The following is a 17,604-nucleotide window of genomic DNA, read 5'->3' as shown; positions in this document are numbered from 1 at the left end:
CTAGAAAAACGAACTGTCATTTGGCTATGGGACACAGACTTTTAATGCAGAAATAAAAAACAACTGAAAGTTAAATTTTAACAAAGTTATGTACTTTAAAAAAAAAAACCAAATCATATAACGTGGTAGAACCCTTTTCCTCACAGAGAAAAAACCAAACGTTGCGTCTCCCGTAGGAGGCAATGACAGCTCAAGACCTGACCGCAGCGGGCTGTCAGCCTGCCGAAGAGGGATGAAAAACCGATGTAAACCCACGGCGGCCGCGGCTCCCGGCCGGGATTTTGGCGCAGGCGTCGAGACCCGTCGGCGAGCGGCGGGCGCACGCCTGGGCCCGCAGGCGCTTTCTCAGGCGGGAACAAGCCCCGGTTACACGACCCCGGTTCCAGCCGGGGGCTGCCACCGCCCAAGGCGCCTCCGGGCGCCGCCCGCTGCCCCGCGCTCTGCCGAGAAAGCCCCGTCAGCGCCGCGGGGCTGAGGGGAGGCTCGGCAGAACGGCGAAGAGACCTGCCCGCCCCAAACCCCCGGCCCTGAGGCCTTTCTGTTCCCGGAGGCCAGAGGGGCTGGAGCGGGCCCGGGGGCGTTAGCCCGTCCTGGGGCTCTGGTGGGAGGCGCAGCGGACGGACAAGCGCGGGAGCCTGCGCAGCGGCTGGGGCTTGGGAGAAGTTGAGGGGGAGAAGGGATAAGTAAACAAACAAATAAATAAATAAACAAACACTCTCCTCCTGAAGGCGGACGTATGTGGCGCAATTCGCTTTCCTGCGGCGGCGCGCGGCCCGCCCGACCCGGTGCTCGGCGCTGCCGCCCGGCCCCCGCCCCTCAGCGCCCCGCCGCCGCCGCCCGCCGGCCCGCCGGGAGCGCGCTCCCCGCTCCCCCGAGCGGCCCGGCCCCGCTGCGGGGCGGCGGAGCGCCCCCGGCCCGGCCCGGTCCCTCACGCCGCCCCCGCTCACCTGCCGCCCCCGGCGCGGCGCGGCCCTGCTCACCTCATGGCCCAGCTCCGCGAGCGCCGCCCGCTCCCCCAGCGCCGGGCCGGGGAGCGCAGCGGCGGCGGCGGCTCCTCCCGTCCCCGCGGCGGTGCCCGGCCCCGGGAAGACGCCTGGCGGCGGGGCGGCAGCGGGCGGGGCGGAGGAGGGCCGGGCCGAGGGGCGGGCGGGCCGCGTCCCGTCCCGTCCCGTCCCGTCCCCTCCCCGCCGCTCCGCTCCGCTCCGCTCCGGCGGGGCCGCAGCCGCTCGGAGGGAAGGCGTGGGGCGGCCGGCGGGGCGCGGGGGCCGCGGCGGGCAGGGCCGAGCCCGGCGGGGGGGGGTGCAGCGCCGCCGCCGGTGCCCGAGGGCTTGCTCTGCAACCACGCTGCCGGCAAACTTGTTGAAAACGAAGTGTAAGCGTCCCGGCCCGCCGCTTCCCGACCGCCGACGTTGCCGCTGCTGTGGCCGTGCGGGGTTGTCCGTACCTGTAAGGATCCACACAAACCCCCTCACCAGCGCTGGTGGTAGGTAGTTACTTCCGAGGAAGGCAGCTCACAGCATGAAGAGTTTCCTGCACAGATACCGGTTTTGCTTTGTTACCTTGGGGTTTTGTTGCAGACCTGCGCCCTGGCAGGCTGAGGGGCGCAGAAGGCCGCGTGTCCGCGTCGCCAGCTGGCATTTCCCCCGGAGCAACTCGCGGCCGTTGCTTCTCGCCCTGTCACGGGCCAACCTTGTGGAGATGCTTCCACCTTCTCCCTAACCACCACTTCAGTGCTGGAAAACCATCATCAGATCCAGTTGAGCCTGCTCTTCTCCAGGCCGAACACACCCAGTTCCTTCAGTCTTGCTTCCTATGGCACGTTCTCCACACGTAACCACCTCTGCGGCCCTCCGCGGGACCCTCTCCAATGGCCGAGTGTCTCTCTTGACCTGGGGAAGACCACAGCTGGGCTCAGTCCCCCAGGTGCCAAGTGCCAAAGAGTGGAATAATGGCGCCCCTTCTCTTTTAGAGAAGGTTGGACCAGATGACCAGGCATCCAGAGATCCCTTCCCATCTAGCTAGACCTCTCGGTGATCCTGCGATTCGGTGTGTTGTGTACAGGGGAACCGTAGGTAACTTGAGTATTATGTCAACTCTGTTTGAAACAAATGTATTTGATTGATTAATTGCCATTAATAAAAACGGCAACTGTTGGCCTGCTGGCAAATGCCCATTAAATAATCCTTTAGATGTACTCTGTAACTCATCATACATACATGAGTACTTCCTGACATGATCATCTTAAGAAGAGCTATGTTTAAAGTAGATATCATTTCAATTGCCAAAGCACAATTGAATCACAATTCCTATTGAGTCAAATTCCACCGTTATGTCATTTTTAACAGGATATGTTGTCTCAACGGTAGCTACAAGATCCAGCTAGGACTCGGACAGATAAAAGTAATCTTTCTGGGGCAGTTCCAAGCATTATTGCATCAGCCCCCCAGCCAGACTTTTTGCCAGAAATCATGAACCCCATAGCAGTCAGCAGGATGTGATATGCCACTACCAGGGCTGCTACAGTTCGCTGTCAAGTTTGTTAACTTAAACTGCCAGCGACAATATACGTATGCTAATATTATCATACCTTAATAACCAAGGCCTGGGCAACTTGAGAGGGCCACATGTTCATGGTGGGGCTGAGGAGGAGGAGTGAGGCGACATAAGGCAGTTTATAACTGCAACGGTACTGCAATAAAGCAGCATCACAGCCAGACCGCCAAGATGCACCCCAGGCCACGTCTAGCTTCTGGTACGTTCCAGTAAAGCAACCCTGGCAGTGAGAAACCACGCTGAAATAGTTTCACTGTTTCACTATGATAGATACTGCCTTCCTGGTCTATAGGTGTCTCCTGCAGGAGGGCAGGACCGGAATCTTCATGGCTTTCTGGGCACCGCAGGGCTGTTGCTGTATATTGCTGCTGTTAAAGTAATACAGCTTCTGTGGGCTCCCGAGGCTGCAGCCATGGAAGATGGTAAGGCGACACTCATGTTTAACACATGCATATAAGCAAGTGAACAAACACTTCCATAGGTGCATTCTTCTTATCCATTCTCACCCCAGCTCTTAGAAGCCCGTGATTTCTGCCAGCAGCAAACCAGCCATGGATTTTCGTCTCAACAAAATGCTCCCAGTCTGTCAGCGTGCAACAGAGAAATGCAGAGAGTCCGGCTTGGTCCATCAGGATCAAGAGGATTCCCAAACTGAATCAGGGCCAGGCAGTGAGTCTCAATGTCTTTCCCACTTCTCAAGCGGGTGTTGAAGTAAACATGGAGCTAAACTGGTGAGCTGGTGATTGGAGTAATGCTTTGGCTCTTTGCAGAGAAATCAACAGATGGAAACCACGTGGATACAGTCACATTGTAACCAGCTGCTTTTGATAAAAACACACAAAGATAGGAAGCCTCCCTGTGCGCGCACACCACTGTTTGAGGCTTTTACTGACAGGTACCCAGCCTGGGCATGACTAGAAGAGGTACCAGCTCAGCTCCTCCATGCTACAAGTGGTCCTTTGGACACAGTGCAACACCAAAATGAACTTTGTGTCCAGTTTCTGATGGTTCTGGGAGGAAACGCCCAGAAGTCTGCATCCTGGGTCCAGCACACAGATGTGTTAAGAGTTGCTTATCAGGTTGCTTATCACCTGAAAAGATGGCTGTATTTTTCCTCCAGTCTGATTCAAAGGACAGGCTGAAGCAGTTCTGCTGAACTTTTTGAAATGGTGCAGCCCGTCTCAGCAGGCTGAGACGTGGCATGGAAACACTCAGCAGCTGCAATTAGAAAGCCCTGAAACGCAGGATGCTCAGAGCAGTTGTGGATGCCGCATCCCTGGAAGTGTTCAAGGTCAGGTTGGATGGGGCTTTGAGCAACCTGATCTAGTGAAAGATGTCCCTGTCCATGGCAGGGGGGTTGGACAAGATGACCTTTAAAGGTCCCTTCCATCCCAACCATTCTTGATTCTATGATCTTAGCGTGGACTATGTTGGGTGACCCCAAGTGTTGGCTCCTCGTGTTACAAGGAGATTTTGCAAAAGGTTGACGCCTTTGGGGTTTACCAGAGGAGGGAAGTCCAGATGGGTGTCACTAGCGCAGGGTGCACAGTGTGCAACAGGTGACATCAGTGTCTTTCTACACGCCTCCACAGCTGGATTGCTGTGGCCCATCCTGCCCTCTAGTGCCTGCAGCGCCGTCTCCCTGTCCCCTCTCTGCTCCCCCTTGCACCCACAGGCACATTCAAGGGATGCTGCTGTGGTTCTGAGCAGGGAGCGGGACCTGCAAAGCCCCGGGCCTCCCCCGGGCCACGGTGGGTGCAGAGCTGGCCACCCCGCATCTTCCTGCCTGCCGGGGACAGCTGCTGCCGGGACACAGACCAGAGAAAGAGCATCTGGAGGGGAAGGGCGTCAGGAGGGGTCCCTGTGGAGAGGTGGTCTGAAGGACATGGTGCTCCCACCCGGGCTTGGCTGGAGTGGCTCCCCCAGCCCCCTGCGTGCCAGCCCCTGAGCCACCCTGCCAGCGGCAAGGCCTGTGCCGCACAGCCTGCCTGTCTGCCGCCATCACCCCAAACAGGTGACAGCTATGCCGTTACCCCATCTCCTCTTTCCCTCCTTAGTGTTGCTCATGGTTTTCCACTTCTCCAGTGACTGACAGGATGCAAGAGGTCCCCTCCTCTGCCAACGTGCCCATGTCTGAATTCAGGTACAGGGCTAGCAATGGGAAACGGCTAGTGCAGTATAAAGTTTCATGAAGTATAGCCCCATAAAAACATAACCCATTACAGCAAACTCTACCACAATACACATTGCTTGAGTTGTATCTATACATTCCAATGAAGTAAAAATGCAGGGCATACAATTCATTATTTTTCATAATAATTTAAGAATACATAATTATGCTACAACCTATTTAAATAGAATAATCCAACACTTCGAGTAAATTTTCTAGCAATCAAACACAAAGCAGGAGTGACAAACATGAAAATATTCCAAATGATCACCTTCCTCTTGTAATGTTCCAAACCCAAATATTCAAGTCAGCATTTGTCTGAATCTTTTCAGGAATGATCCATGGCAGTCCTCTAGGTTCTGCTAACTCTCCTGTAAATACATGACAAAACAATCATTCAGTAATGAAGAATCTTTAAAACTGACATACAGTGTTCCAAAAATGAGCTGAAACATTTAAAATTCTCATGAATCATGTCACGAGGCCTTTTTATTTCTCTAGATAAAATTAACCCAAAGTTATCTACCTGATCTACCTGAAGTCATGACAGGAGTCTCCATCATCATGGGAAAAAAACCAATGCAAAATCTTGGTCCTACTGAGATTAAGGTAAACCTCCCACTGATTTCAATGCCTAAACCAGAGTTTCATTTCAAGCCTTCAATTCCAGTCATATGCATAAAAATAAATTCTTCTTAGAACTAACTTAGACTACCTTAATTTCATACACGTAACACGTTTCGCTGGATGCTTTGAGGAATCAATCATAAATGAAAAAACAAGCACACTTTGTTGAAATACTGTCAACTTAGCAAACAGAGGAGGAGTTTACAGGGGAATAGTCCAGCTTTGAAAAGCATCCATGGGTGTGTCTATCTACAATCTGTGCTATGTGACTCCAGACACTCAGTTTTAACACATTCACATTACATCAAACCGCTGAGTGGATTTGTTGGTGGTTACATCTCATTACTTCTGATCTTCAGCTGCCTACAGAGAGAGGCAAATACCTGACACCTTCCAAGGGAGCTTTTCCATGTAAGCCATAGCTGCCCTGAGTATCACTGGACGTCCTAGCCCAGGATGGAGGGAAGGCAGGGTCTGCCTGGGAAGCCACACGTACAAGTGGTCCAGTGAAAAGTCTGGACGTCCCTTTTGAGGGTGTGAGATGTGGAGCAGGTACTGGTCCCTTCAAGTGTCATTCCTGACATCCCACTCTCAGACTGGCATCTGGCCTGCTGGGTTAGCACACATCTCTGCTGACCTGCAGAGAGGAGGCAGCACAAAGCAGTCTGGACAAGGCGGGACTTTTTCCACAGGTGCAGCTAGCAAAGAAACGGAGCTGCTGCAACGGAGTGCAGACGTACTTTTATGAGGGGGAATGCCCCACTTGTGGAGTTGGCCTGTGAACAGACAGATACACGTGGCAGTGCAGGCGCATTTTGTCAGTCATGTCTGGTACCATTTCCAGTGAACCAGCAGGAAAGGGCTATTACAAAGAAAACTGAGGCTGGACTTAGCGCATGGCTCCAGCCCTTCACCAGTGCTCCAGGAGTCAGGAGGCTGAGGAGGATTTTGCATTGGCAGAAATTCCCACTGGCAGATAACTCTTTGAACCTGAAGAGCTTCAGGAACAACAGCCTTTCCTCTACTACCTGCTGAGATGCCAATCCAAGTTTGTCAGGAAAGGAGAGACTAAAATGAGCGAAAAGAAATTTATCTAAGTCCCATAGCAGATACCTTTCCAAGTAAGGAAAGTAAGGAAATTCTGTTCTGAGAATGTTATCAAAGCAATGCAAAGGTTATTAGGATGCTCTCAATGTCCTTCTCATGACCTTCTAGCACAGGGTATGGGACAGCATTACTTTACAACTGTAAACGTCCCAGGTTTTTGATGGATTGGATTGTGTAGAAGGGGATAGAATTTCACTGCCATTCATTGTATTAGTAACCTCTCTCTTGATTCTTACAGCCTGAAATCTGCAATGTCAGCATATGGAAAACACACTTTAATGCTCTACTGTTGCTTACGTTCATCCTTCAGCATGGCAGGGCACAATACTTGTAAATAAATAGGAATTCGTTTCTTCTTTCAGCTAAGCCATTCATCTCAATTTACTTGATTACTTGCCTGCTTGTTACTCAGTTTCCAAATCCTCTGTTCTTCCTTGATCTGATTCTTCTAACTGGAAAGAGATGTGATGTGAAGGCTGTTCCTCAGCAACAGGTTGGTCAGTCTCTTCTTTCTCTGCGACCAGTGGGTCAGCAGCGTCTGTCTCACCAGCCACCTGGGGTGCTGCGTCTGTTGGCCTGGGCTCTTCAGCAGGTGCCTCTGTCTGATCAGACAGAGGTTTATGGCTAAATGCATCTAAGCGTTTTTCAACCACTGTACAAATCAAGGCTGAAACAGAGAAAGCCACTGTTAACAAACGTGGAGAAAAAAAAACCCTATACTTTGAGATTATTTTACATACTACTGACCTATAACTTCTTGAACAGGGAAAAAACCCACAAAATAACACTAAAAATGAAAGAATACTTGAATGAGAAAAGCCATCCCTGCTGCTGTAGCCTAGTTCCAGCCAAATGAGCGGTTTATACTGAAAGCAGTGATTTGAAAGGGTTCACCTGGATTGTTTTGTTGATTTCCTCACAGTTGTTCCTCACTTCCGGAGCAGGTCACCCTGCCAGGAACAAGGACTAGCCAGGTTGCACACAACATGGTGGTTTTGGCAGTGGGAAATACTGGAACTATGGGAGTCATCAGAAGATACTCTCTTTCCAAAAAGCAGCAGTAAAGCACCTATTCTTTATTATTTTTGCTCTTTAGCCTTCGTAGATTTTTCTAAACATTATACCCCTTCCAAATCAAAGAACACAATAAAAAAAATCAACACTTTGATTTACATCATTTAAATATGAAAAATAGAGGCCAACAATGAAGAGAGGTTTAACACAGAAAATAGGACAATGTACAGGTACTAAAGAGAGCTTCATTGTTAATTCATGTGTTGACTTTAGCAAATAAAAGAAGGAATGGTCATCTCTGAGAGGACAAACATAGCCCCTTTACACTGTGGGTGCCTCCCTTGTAGTTCACAGCTCTTTTATTGGACAGTGACAAAATAAATTCTTTAAGTAGTGTCTTCATTTAAATAGGTTAAAAATGGATCCTTAGAGATTTTTGCTATGCTTCTGCGTAAGGGGGGAGGAAGAAGCCACAAACTATTTTGGCTGAGGCTGTGTCTGCCTCTACAAAACTTGGAGAATCTAATTTGCAGTGATCATGTTTTCTCAACAGTGGGTGATTGGGTATAAGTCAGGAAATACAGAGGGTAAATAGCAAAACAGGGGCTGCTGGTATTACTTATTGGCCTGCTCCAGGTGCTCTGTGTATCTTAGAACTGGTGCAAGACCATGACATCCGGTTAAAAAATTAAGCAGAAAGATTTAACATTAATATGATAGACGTTCTCATCAACAGTGTATCCTGCAGCAACATTCTCCTTGGGATGTTTATTCAGTAGTCACATACAATGCTTCTTTCTTAAAAGGAGAGAAAATTCCCTCCCTTCTGAGGAGCTACATGAAGAAGTTATCCTTGAGTGTACATACCAGCACATATATCATAGGATAAAATACTTAACAGACCAGCTGTAATTATCCAAATTATACCCTAACAAAGGATCCTGGTTAAACTGAAAATAAACCCAAAGGAAACAAACACAATTATAATTCAAACCCAAAATCACAGCAGGAGGAAAACCATAGGAATGAAAGATGTAACGCAAGTATAAAAAGTGGTTTGATCTAGGACCACCATGGTGGACACGCATTCATCATAATTTTGTGTTTCTACACAAGACAGTTAACATTGTTCAGGTATTTCAACTACAGCCTCTGAAGGCTGACTAATAAAAGAACCTGAGTACTTAGCTTGAACTAGCCCAAGAACGATATTTTAATCTATTTCAAAAGCAAGGACATGATTATTGACTGCTGAGGAGGTAAGCCTTTGTTTTGATGAAAAGTGTTGGTCACCTGACTTCTCAGTCAACCATGGCCTACAATTATCCCTCTCTTCTCCTTTCATGGAGGATGAACATATTACTCCATAGCTCAGGGAGCTTACACAAACGAGTTAAGAGACTTTCGTGGTATACACGTGACTGTAGACAGGATGGGCTTTTCTGTTCCCACTGGCACAACTGGGCACACTACAGAGAACAACACAGCCATGATGGCTGTGTAACACATGAGAAATGAAAGTTTTATAGCAGAGAAAAGAATTGGTGCTCTTTAACCATTCTGTTCCTGCCAAATGTATTACATCTCCTAGCATCAACACATCTCAAACAGTATAAAGCCAGCAGAGAGAGGGCAGTGCAGCATGACCATCACTTCTATTATTTCAGCTGAAAATCAATTACCTAGATGTATGTAGTAGTAGTCTTCCAACATTAAAAACGTTTTGATATAGTAAAAAAGAAACAACACAAAAAGCCACAGGTACTTGGAGTTCTTGCTAAAATGACACCTGCTACCTTAATCCACAATGACCCTGTAAATGTGATATTTGTTCTAACTGGGGAAAAAACAATCAAGAACATCAAACAGCTCAGATTACATTCCAGGATTTGGTAACTTACAGTCAAGCATTGTCCTCCCCAGAACCTTCCTCCCTAGTGTTTCTTCCACTTCTGTCATCAGCCATGGAAGGAATTCTGTCTCAATATCTGTAAGCATTTAGCAGGAAGAAAGAAAGAAAGAAAACACGTCTTTTTATTAAGGGTGAGCGACAGGATCTTGGGGCTGTTTTTCATTTGCTACGATCATTAAGGGATGAACATCCTTGCCAAAAGACACTTGCTTTGCAAGAGCCAGATGAAATCTCTCAGGTGTTGTTGGGTTTCTTATCTCCTGCCACTCTTATGGAGGTTCCTCATTGTTATGGACCCAGACCAAAGTCCTCTCAACTGCAGGGATTTTCACAGGGGTCTGGCACCCTTGAAGGGCTAGCACAGATGAGATACACAGTCATGTTCTAGTGAGATGAAAATAACTATCCTGAACAAGTCAGGAGAATAACATTTCCTGCCTTGCTTTCCAAAGACATCTGGCTTCTGGTCTGCTGAAAGCATTTGTTCCCTCTGACTAAAGAGCTCTAGCTTACCCACGTATTTCTCAGATCGTGCTCTTTGTACAGCATGGTCCCAAAGCCTGCCCTGTTTACAAAATGCACTCAGTTTCTGCATTTGCCCCATGACTCATTCTGGAGAGAGTATCCATTCCCAAGCTGTGGTCTGGGCACCTGTGCGGGGCCTGGGGAAGTGGGGTGCAGCAAGGTAGCCCATAAGAAATGGTGCTGATTCTAAAAGCTTGGAAGTCACTGATGTACAACTCTGAAATTATTTTCAGGGCTTAATTATAATTGACTAATTTCTCCATTGCTCTGATAATCATTAACAAAGATTCAGTATGACGCACAAATTTCTTTGCCTGTCCTATCAAAATACATTTACTTCAATTTGGATCTCTCTCTCTCTCTGCTCTACCAGTCCTAACCACCCATTTATTTCTCTCCAGTTCAAAAGCAGCTGTTCTCACTGTAGTGCTGTCAGCTCTTGCTTTTTCTTGACTACTTGTACAGATGACCAATAATGTTTGTTTTAAAAAATTGAGTTTGGAAACTCTCTCTTCAGCCACAAATATAAATGAATAAAGTGTTGTGGCATTATTCTAATTTATAGGACAATAAGCTATGTTTTGTGGTTGTTTTGACCTTTATATTACTCAGGTTCACATAAAAAAAAATACAAACCTCTTTCTATAGGGTCATAAAAAAACCCACTCTCACGAAGATTGTTGAAGACCGAGGGAATGAGATCAGCCAGGTAATGCTGAGCGAATGCCCGAGCTGCAATTTTCTCTGTGGTCTCTTTCTGTTTCTGCAGCATTTGCATGTGCTGGAGTTTGCGACGTTCCTGTCAAGACAATATTGCATGTAAAACTTTCAGGCCAATAGCTGTTACTCCTTTGATCTAGACTTTGAAGAATGATCACAGTGTGAGAGTCATAAATAGCAAAGATAATCAAGAGTACCGATACTTACGGCCTCTAACTTTCACAAAAAATTCTCATGTGAACAAGTGCTTGAAAGCAAGCTTGGACTCAATCTATGGAGGACTAAAATCCACAAGGACTAGAGGGAAACACATTCCTTTGGTATACCTTTTCCAATTTTGGCAAGTCTGTAAAATAAGGGCCTTGTAGCTGGCCATATGAAACCCTTCTCTGATACCTTAGTATGCCTTGATCTCATGACTCTCTGCTTTATTATTGCAGATAAAGCTGATTGTTGGCCTTGGAATGAGATGAAGCTGGTTCAGGATTTCCTGAACTTTTCATCTTTCCAATTTTATATCCTATTTGATGTAATTAAAGATTAAAACTCAAATTGGTCTAGGAAAACACGGAAAAAACCCCAAATATATAAGGCTGATGAATAGCGAGCAATTAAGACTTGCCCTTTCTATTTACTAGATAGTACTAACATAGCTTAATACTTGGACATCTTGAAAGGTATGTGTGCACACACAGTAGGCACATGCATTCAGTATGAAAGACGAGGAGGTGCCTCTCTGGCTTTCAAGCTCTGTGACTATTCATTTAGTAGTTATTATCATGAAAAGACTTGAATAACAGCTGCACCAGGTACAAAGGGTACTGTTGGGTTTGGCCTCTCGATCAGGTGTCTGAGTACATCAGGTCACTGGAGCATGACTGCTCCGAATAAACACAACAGCATGGTGCTGGTGCACGAGAGCAAATGGCAGAGTGCAGCTGTATGGCACGAAAATGCTTTGAGGAATACCAAACTTGACAATACCCTTTTGGACACATTCATCTTATTTCACAACTTGTCTTTCAGTACTGGCAATGGTTTTATCTCTTTTGATGAGCATTCAGACAGGCCTGTTCTGCTCTTAGGAAATCCTACCTTCTCCTCTCTGTATCGCCTGTCCTGCTCTTCCAGGCGCTGTACTTCAGCAAGCTCTGCATTACGCAGCTCTGCATAGGCACGCTGATGTGCCCACAGTTGGGCCAGCTCTTCTTCTTCCATGACTTCCAGCAAAGCTTGCTCAACCGTTTTCCCAATCAACACTTCCAGGATTGGCTTGACTTCAACGTCAAAGTCAAACAACTGAGGATGGAAGTCAGTGAAACAGAGATTAAATGTCCCTTCATCACAATCACTTGTAGCATCTTGGCAAGGAGAAGAGGAGGGAGGATGAACAAAGCTCTCATGCTGAAGGCAGGCCTGAGAAGTGCAGGTGGGGGGCCAGTATCAGCTAAGGCAAGAAGCATGAATGCAGCTGGGGGCTAAATGATGAGTGGGCTGGAGTGAGACACCACACCCCCCCTACCACAGCCACTGTGGGGGCTGCTAGGGAGAAGCAGAGCACTCATGTGGACCCTATTTCTGCTCACCTCTGTGTTCCCAATGCCTTCTCAGGCTGGACACTTTCTACAGGGGAGAGCATTTCTCAGCATTGTAGTTCTTAGCTGAAAGCAGCAGATCCAGTGCACATGGAGAAGCACCTTCCTTAATTTTGTACTTAACCTCACAGCCGACATTGGAGACTTCTTTTTTTCATGTTCTGTGAGGATAAGTTCCTTTCTGTTTCTGCCTCAATTGTGCATCAGAAATGCATTTTGTATGGGAGACATGTTCTGAGAGCACGTGTGGACCCGACTTCGCTTCATACCTCTCCTTCTTCTATTTGTGTGGCCACATCTTTTCCCGTTTTGGCTGGTATGAAGAATGGAGTGGGTGGTCTGTCCAAAAATGCATCTGTTTGACACTCTGTATCAACCTCTATTATCCGGTCACTAATCTCTTCCAAATACAGTTCTAGAAATAAAAGCACAATGAATGCAATGAAAGCTGTAAGTTGGATTCTTTTTATTTTAACTTTCAACTATTTTTGATGACTCTACAGGGTGAATTATACCCAAAGAATGCAATAAAAGCGCAACTTCTATAAAGTTAAAAAAAAAAAAGGCACCTCAACTTAAAACATACATCAGTTTGCTGCATAGGCATCTGATGCCACGTTCTCTGTAACGTCTGGTGCGCTTCCTAAAAGGGCATTTCACTTAGTAGGTTTCACTTAGTAGGTTTCAAAAGTCAGAGTCTAGACCATTTCAGCCCATCTTGCAGAATAAACAATTCTTGATAGAGTCAACAGGATAGGACAATTTCAAAAAGGGATAATGATTGCCTATCTACTAACGAGTAATATCGAAAACATACATTTTTCTCCATTGTATGCAGCAAATCAGAACACTGGATCTGTTGGGTTTAAAGAATGATATTCTACCTCTGGCCCCACCAGAAGTGGCTTTGAGGTAACCCCACATCTATAACAACATGTGCTTGATTTGAATTATAACTGTCTGTCTCCTACTGCAGAGATAAATAGCCTGGCTCAGATAATAAGGTCTATGGAGTACTTAGAATTATCTGCACTAGTCAGCGGGAAGGATATGAGACCAAGACTTCCACACTAGATAGCCTCCTTATGCGTCCAACAGTATTCAAAAGGTGCAACGCCGCTGTGTGCATTGGAGGTGGTGTAGGAGGTTCAGCAGGGCTAGGGCAGAGGGAATGTTCAGAAGCCAAAGACCATGTCTGATTAGCATGTAGCACAGCTGTTTTCCCAGTCTGTAAGTCAGTCCAGTCTGAAAAGATTTTCAGAGGGCACAGCAATACATTACACTCACCTCATGATTACCTCACTGCCAAATTTTGGTTTTCCTACAAATAAAATTGTTTCCCCACAAATAGGGCAGTTTCCTATTCTAAATTAGGGTGTGTCCCTGAATTTTTAATAGTAGTTTTATTCTTCCATATGACTGCACTCTTAAGCAAAATTTTTAAAAATCCTCAATTTTAAGCACATACCAAACTTCTCTGATGGAAAGAATAAATGAAGTAGTCCTGACTAGTGTTCAAGAACGCACACTGAAAACTGAAAAACAGAGCCTCTGGGAAAATGTCACTAATTAGCCAAGTTTATTAAATACAACTAAAAATAAGGCATTATAATGGAAAGGATTAGAGAACCTCTGATTCTAGAATTCTATGATTCTAACCTTAACCCTACGTGATTCTACCAACTGCATCATCAATTTAGTAAGTGAATATAAATCAGCAGGTTTTTGTTTTCAGATGAATTAAAAAAAAAATCAGCCTTTTACCTGTCTGCACATGAATATGCTCTCTGCCTTCCACAGGCTCAGGTGTTCTTAGTTGCATTTGCTCTTTTGCGCGCTTTCTAGCCAGTGCTCTTTTCCGTGCTTCCCTCTGCTTTTGAATCTCAAGCGGACTGGGTTGGGTACTCTGAGCAGGGATGAAGAAGGAAAAAAAAAAGCACAAAACAGAACACACTTTGTACTTGGAAATGATACTAATTTCTCTCTACAGGAAGATGAAGGTTGTTGTTTGATTTTAATGCTACAAATCTAGTATTTCGGATTTACTTTTCTGGGTCCTGACCCTAAATTTTCAGCTACCTTAAAGACTGTAGGGCATGAAACTAATAAGGTATGCTAGCTGCCTACAGGCACATACCAATGGCATCTCACACTAAGAATAATCAGTTGCTATTTGGAAGTGGATATTATATACAGAACTTTGCTTTGTGAGATAAAATATATGAAAATGGCATGTTCTTGCTGAAAAGTGAGAGTTTCTAAAGCTTTAAGAAGGTCAAATGGACTTAAATCCAGTTATCATATTATCAACAGAACGTTTGCTAGGTAAAAATTATAGGTTCTTTATTGCTGATGAAGCAAAAGAAACCCATACTAACTTTTATATTCAGTACTGTGTTTGTGGATTGAAATGAGCATCGCTTTTGAACTTCTTAAACAGAACATATGTGAAATTCACTCTAAGAAACAGCTACTGAACAACATAAAGTTATTACCACAAAGTAGCTTTTAAAAATACAGACTGCTTTAAACTCTTACATGATCAAAGTATCTATATAGAAATATTCTCCGAAAATAAAGTATCACTTAAACATTTACTACTGTATCAGGGTAAATAAAATACTTTTGCCTCCACACAAGCAGCTTTTGCATACAGCTAGACCATCTAGCTCTGCTTCGTTAGTAGGGTAAGCCAAGGTCTACCCCAAGACTTAATTTCCCAAGAGCTGCTCTTCTCACTGATAACACCTGTGGATGCATATGGTAACAGATGATGCAGTGATGACTTGTGCTCAGTATCATTACACTAAAGAAATGGGGGGGGAAAATAATCAAGTCCTTAATGGGGGAAAAAATAATCAGAACTACACAAGTTCATGGGAAACTAAGTGCTTTAAAGAAAGGCTGAAAACAGTTGCATGCTAGTGATTGTGATTTGTGATTGCGTGAAATATTTTATGTAAAATTACAACTTCAGTAGTTAAAATTATTAATGAGGACCGGTTTTCCTGCCCTACCTATTACTTTTCAACAAAGCTGTAGAATGATCTGCATAAAAAACATACCGCAGGTATGACTTGAAGGGCGTAAGTGTTGCCGCGCACGACTCTCCTGTCATACATGAGGTTGGCATAACGAACTGGTTCCCTCTCTCTGCAACACCAAGCACAGACAGTTGTGGCTACAGAGCTGCAACCCCTAACGCCTCAACAACCCAGAAGGACTTTGAAAGGCCAGAGGTCCAAGTTTCCCCGAAGGATTCCCCTCCCCCGGGAAGGGCGGCGAGGGAGCTGGGGTGAGGGCGAAGGAGCGAAGGGCAGGAGGGGCAGCGGTGCCCCTTCGGGGCGCGTAGGCCGCGGCCCGCCGGACACCGGCACTCACGGCTCGCCGGGGTCCGGCGGCGCTCGGTACTTCGGGCGGGCGGGCAGGGCCCGTGGCCGGCTGCAGTAGCTGTAGGGGACGGCGGGGGCGGGCGCCGCCACCTCCGGCTCGCAGGCGGGCAGCATGGCGGGGTCCGGCCGCGGCCCGGTGAGGGAGCCCCAACGGCCGCCCGCGCCGCGGCAACCGTCTCCAGGGCAACGCGCGAGCGGGGCGGGGGGAGCGCGCCGCGCATGCGCGGGGCGGGAGGGCGGTGGCGTTGCGGGGCGGCGGTTGGTGCTGTTCCCGCACCAGGCAGGTTTTCCTGCCGGGGAAGGGCTAGCGCCTGAGGGGGAGGGAAGCAGGCCGTGCCTGCTCTCCAGGCACCGGGGTGCTTAGCGGAAAACAATCGCTTTAACTGCTAACGGGTTTGCGCTTGGCAGCGCTGCGGGGCCCCTCCTGGGCCGAGGTAATGAGGGAGCTTAACCGCGAGGTGTCACCGTGCTTCTTCTGCCTCCGTACGAGCTGCTCCGGGGCTGGAAGGTTTCCCGTTAACCCGATCCGCAGTGCCATTGGGGATGCAAAAATTGGCCGGGGGATCGCAAAAACCTGTCGGATGGTGTGCTGGTGGCCCCTAAGTACCCGTGTCCAGAAAGGCAGCCCAACGAGCTGCGCTCCTGATTTTGTTTTTTCCACACAAGTAGGAGATTTGGATACTGTAAAGGTGTTGTCCGATGAGAGACAGGAGAGTGAGGTGGGCCCTCAGTACGCCGTCCCGTGTCCATAGTGAGCTGCACTCCCTGTCATGACAAATCATGAGGACGTGTTTTCAGATTCTGCAAAAAATTTCCATTAAGAGAAACATAAAAGCAATTAAGGGTTATTGATATAGTGACAGCTTTTTTTTAACTGATGTGGGTGGTGATATAAAGGCTTGATTACTTTGGCAAGACTGAGTATATGAAATAATCCATGCCCTTTGTTTCTGAAGTCTTTGGTTCAAATGTAATTCACGGGTGAAATGCTATTTATTTCAGCTCAGTTATGTTACTGTGGCAGATCTCTGTGCTCCATGACAGCCCTGTGTAGAGAAGTCCCAGACAAGAGAACTGCAAGTAGCAGAGACCACTTCGTAGGAGGCCTGCAAGGCACAGGGGAAGCTGTATAGCAAGAGAAACTTCTAGAAAAAGAAGTAAAAAAAAAAACCACCCCAAACAAAAAAGCCCTACCAAAACCCAAGGCCAAGTGTGGGAGGCAAGGGAAAAAGAGGAAGGAATAGTTTTGTAATTAATTAGCAGGCAGCTGGCAGAGTCAATACAGGAATGGGAGTTGTGTTGACTATGTGGTTACCAGCTGGGTGGTGCCACAAGAGGATATGGGGCTGCAGGAGCACAGTGCAAGTGTCACTGGGGTGGGAGGGCAGAGCAGGCCTTCAATATTTGCTTGTGTCTGGGGAAACAAAGTTTATGAATGAGTAGCTCAGTCCAACCAAGCCAGAGCGCTATGGCCCTTAAATTTGACCAGAATCAGTACAACCCTTTGATTTTGGGGACCTGACTTGTATTTTCTGAAAATTTGAGTTAGCCTACTTCTGCTTTTGGCCTGGGGACATGAAATCTGGGGAGACATTTCCAAGCTGTTAGGGACACAGTGTTTTCTGTTTGCATGAAAAAGTAGCCACAGTATAGCCTTCAAAAACATCAGCCTGTCCATGTCCGGTAAGGAATTGTTTGAGTGTGCTTGTTGAACAACTCTAGAAATCTGGCTGGAATGGACTGGGCAGGGAGGCGGTGAGAGGAGAGCCTGTAACCACCCTCACGAGGATTCCCGAGGAGCTGCCTGTTACACACCCGTTGCCCACAAATCTTGTGAAGATGAAGGTGCTGCATTGCAGGTTCACTCTGTTAAGCTGGCCCCAGCCTGGTGTCTCGCCTGTTGGGTGAATTTCTCATTCACCTAGGATGTGCACTGATTGAATGGCAGTGACTCTCCTCTCTGTGAAACGCCTAAGTTGCCAGTTCAGC

The 17,604-nt window shown here is 47.1% G+C and overlaps 2 protein-coding genes across 4 annotated transcripts in view; both read right to left on the bottom strand.

Moving 5' to 3' along the window:
- The window catches only part of PLAGL1 (PLAG1 like zinc finger 1), a 45,804-nt gene extending 44,707 nt beyond the window's left edge, over positions 1-1,097 (bottom strand). The window contains exon 1 of one of the 3 annotated variants that reach the window (XM_087776442.1): positions 981-1,097. The gene's annotated coding sequence lies outside the window, so the exon portion shown is untranslated. Of the gene's footprint in view, positions 1-947 lie in introns of all 3 variants that reach the window. The other 2 variants (XM_087776443.1, XM_087776445.1) reach the window with 2 other exon arrangements.
- Positions 1,098-4,803: 3,706 nt separating this feature from the next.
- On the bottom strand, positions 4,804-15,786 carry RSPH3 (radial spoke head 3). Its single transcript, XM_087775955.1, has 9 exons — positions 15,605-15,786; positions 15,289-15,376; positions 13,988-14,129; positions 12,493-12,638; positions 11,724-11,927; positions 10,545-10,707; positions 9,373-9,459; positions 6,855-7,124; positions 4,804-5,094 (listed from the first exon to the last, which is right to left on the bottom strand). The coding sequence occupies exons 1-8, from the start codon at positions 15,727-15,729 to the stop codon at positions 6,862-6,864; spliced, it is 1,218 nt and encodes a 405-aa protein (XP_087632081.1). The 5' UTR covers positions 15,730-15,786; the 3' UTR covers positions 4,804-5,094; positions 6,855-6,861.
- Positions 15,787-17,604: the final 1,818 nt, after the last annotated feature.

The sequence above is a fragment of the Nipponia nippon genome, unplaced genomic scaffold (assembly GCF_047370975.1).
Source record: "Nipponia nippon isolate SJK-2023a ecotype South Korea unplaced genomic scaffold, ASM4737097v1 scaffold_4, whole genome shotgun sequence".
Taxonomy (NCBI): domain Eukaryota; kingdom Metazoa; phylum Chordata; class Aves; order Pelecaniformes; family Threskiornithidae; genus Nipponia; species Nipponia nippon.
This window is presented reverse-complemented; position numbering and strand designations above follow the sequence as displayed.

Coding starts and splice junctions, on each gene's coding strand:
- RSPH3 (XM_087775955.1), bottom strand. CDS start 15,729: ATGCTGCCCGCCTGCGAGCCGGAGGTGGCGGCGCCCGCCCCCGCCGTC. Junction 10,708..11,723: donor GGCGATACAGAGAGGAGAAG/GTAGGATTTCCT, acceptor TTGTCTTGACAG/GAACGTCGCAAACTCCAGCA. Junction 9,460..10,544: donor TTATGACCCTATAGAAAGAG/GTTTGTATTTTT, acceptor AAATGCTTACAG/ATATTGAGACAGAATTCCTT.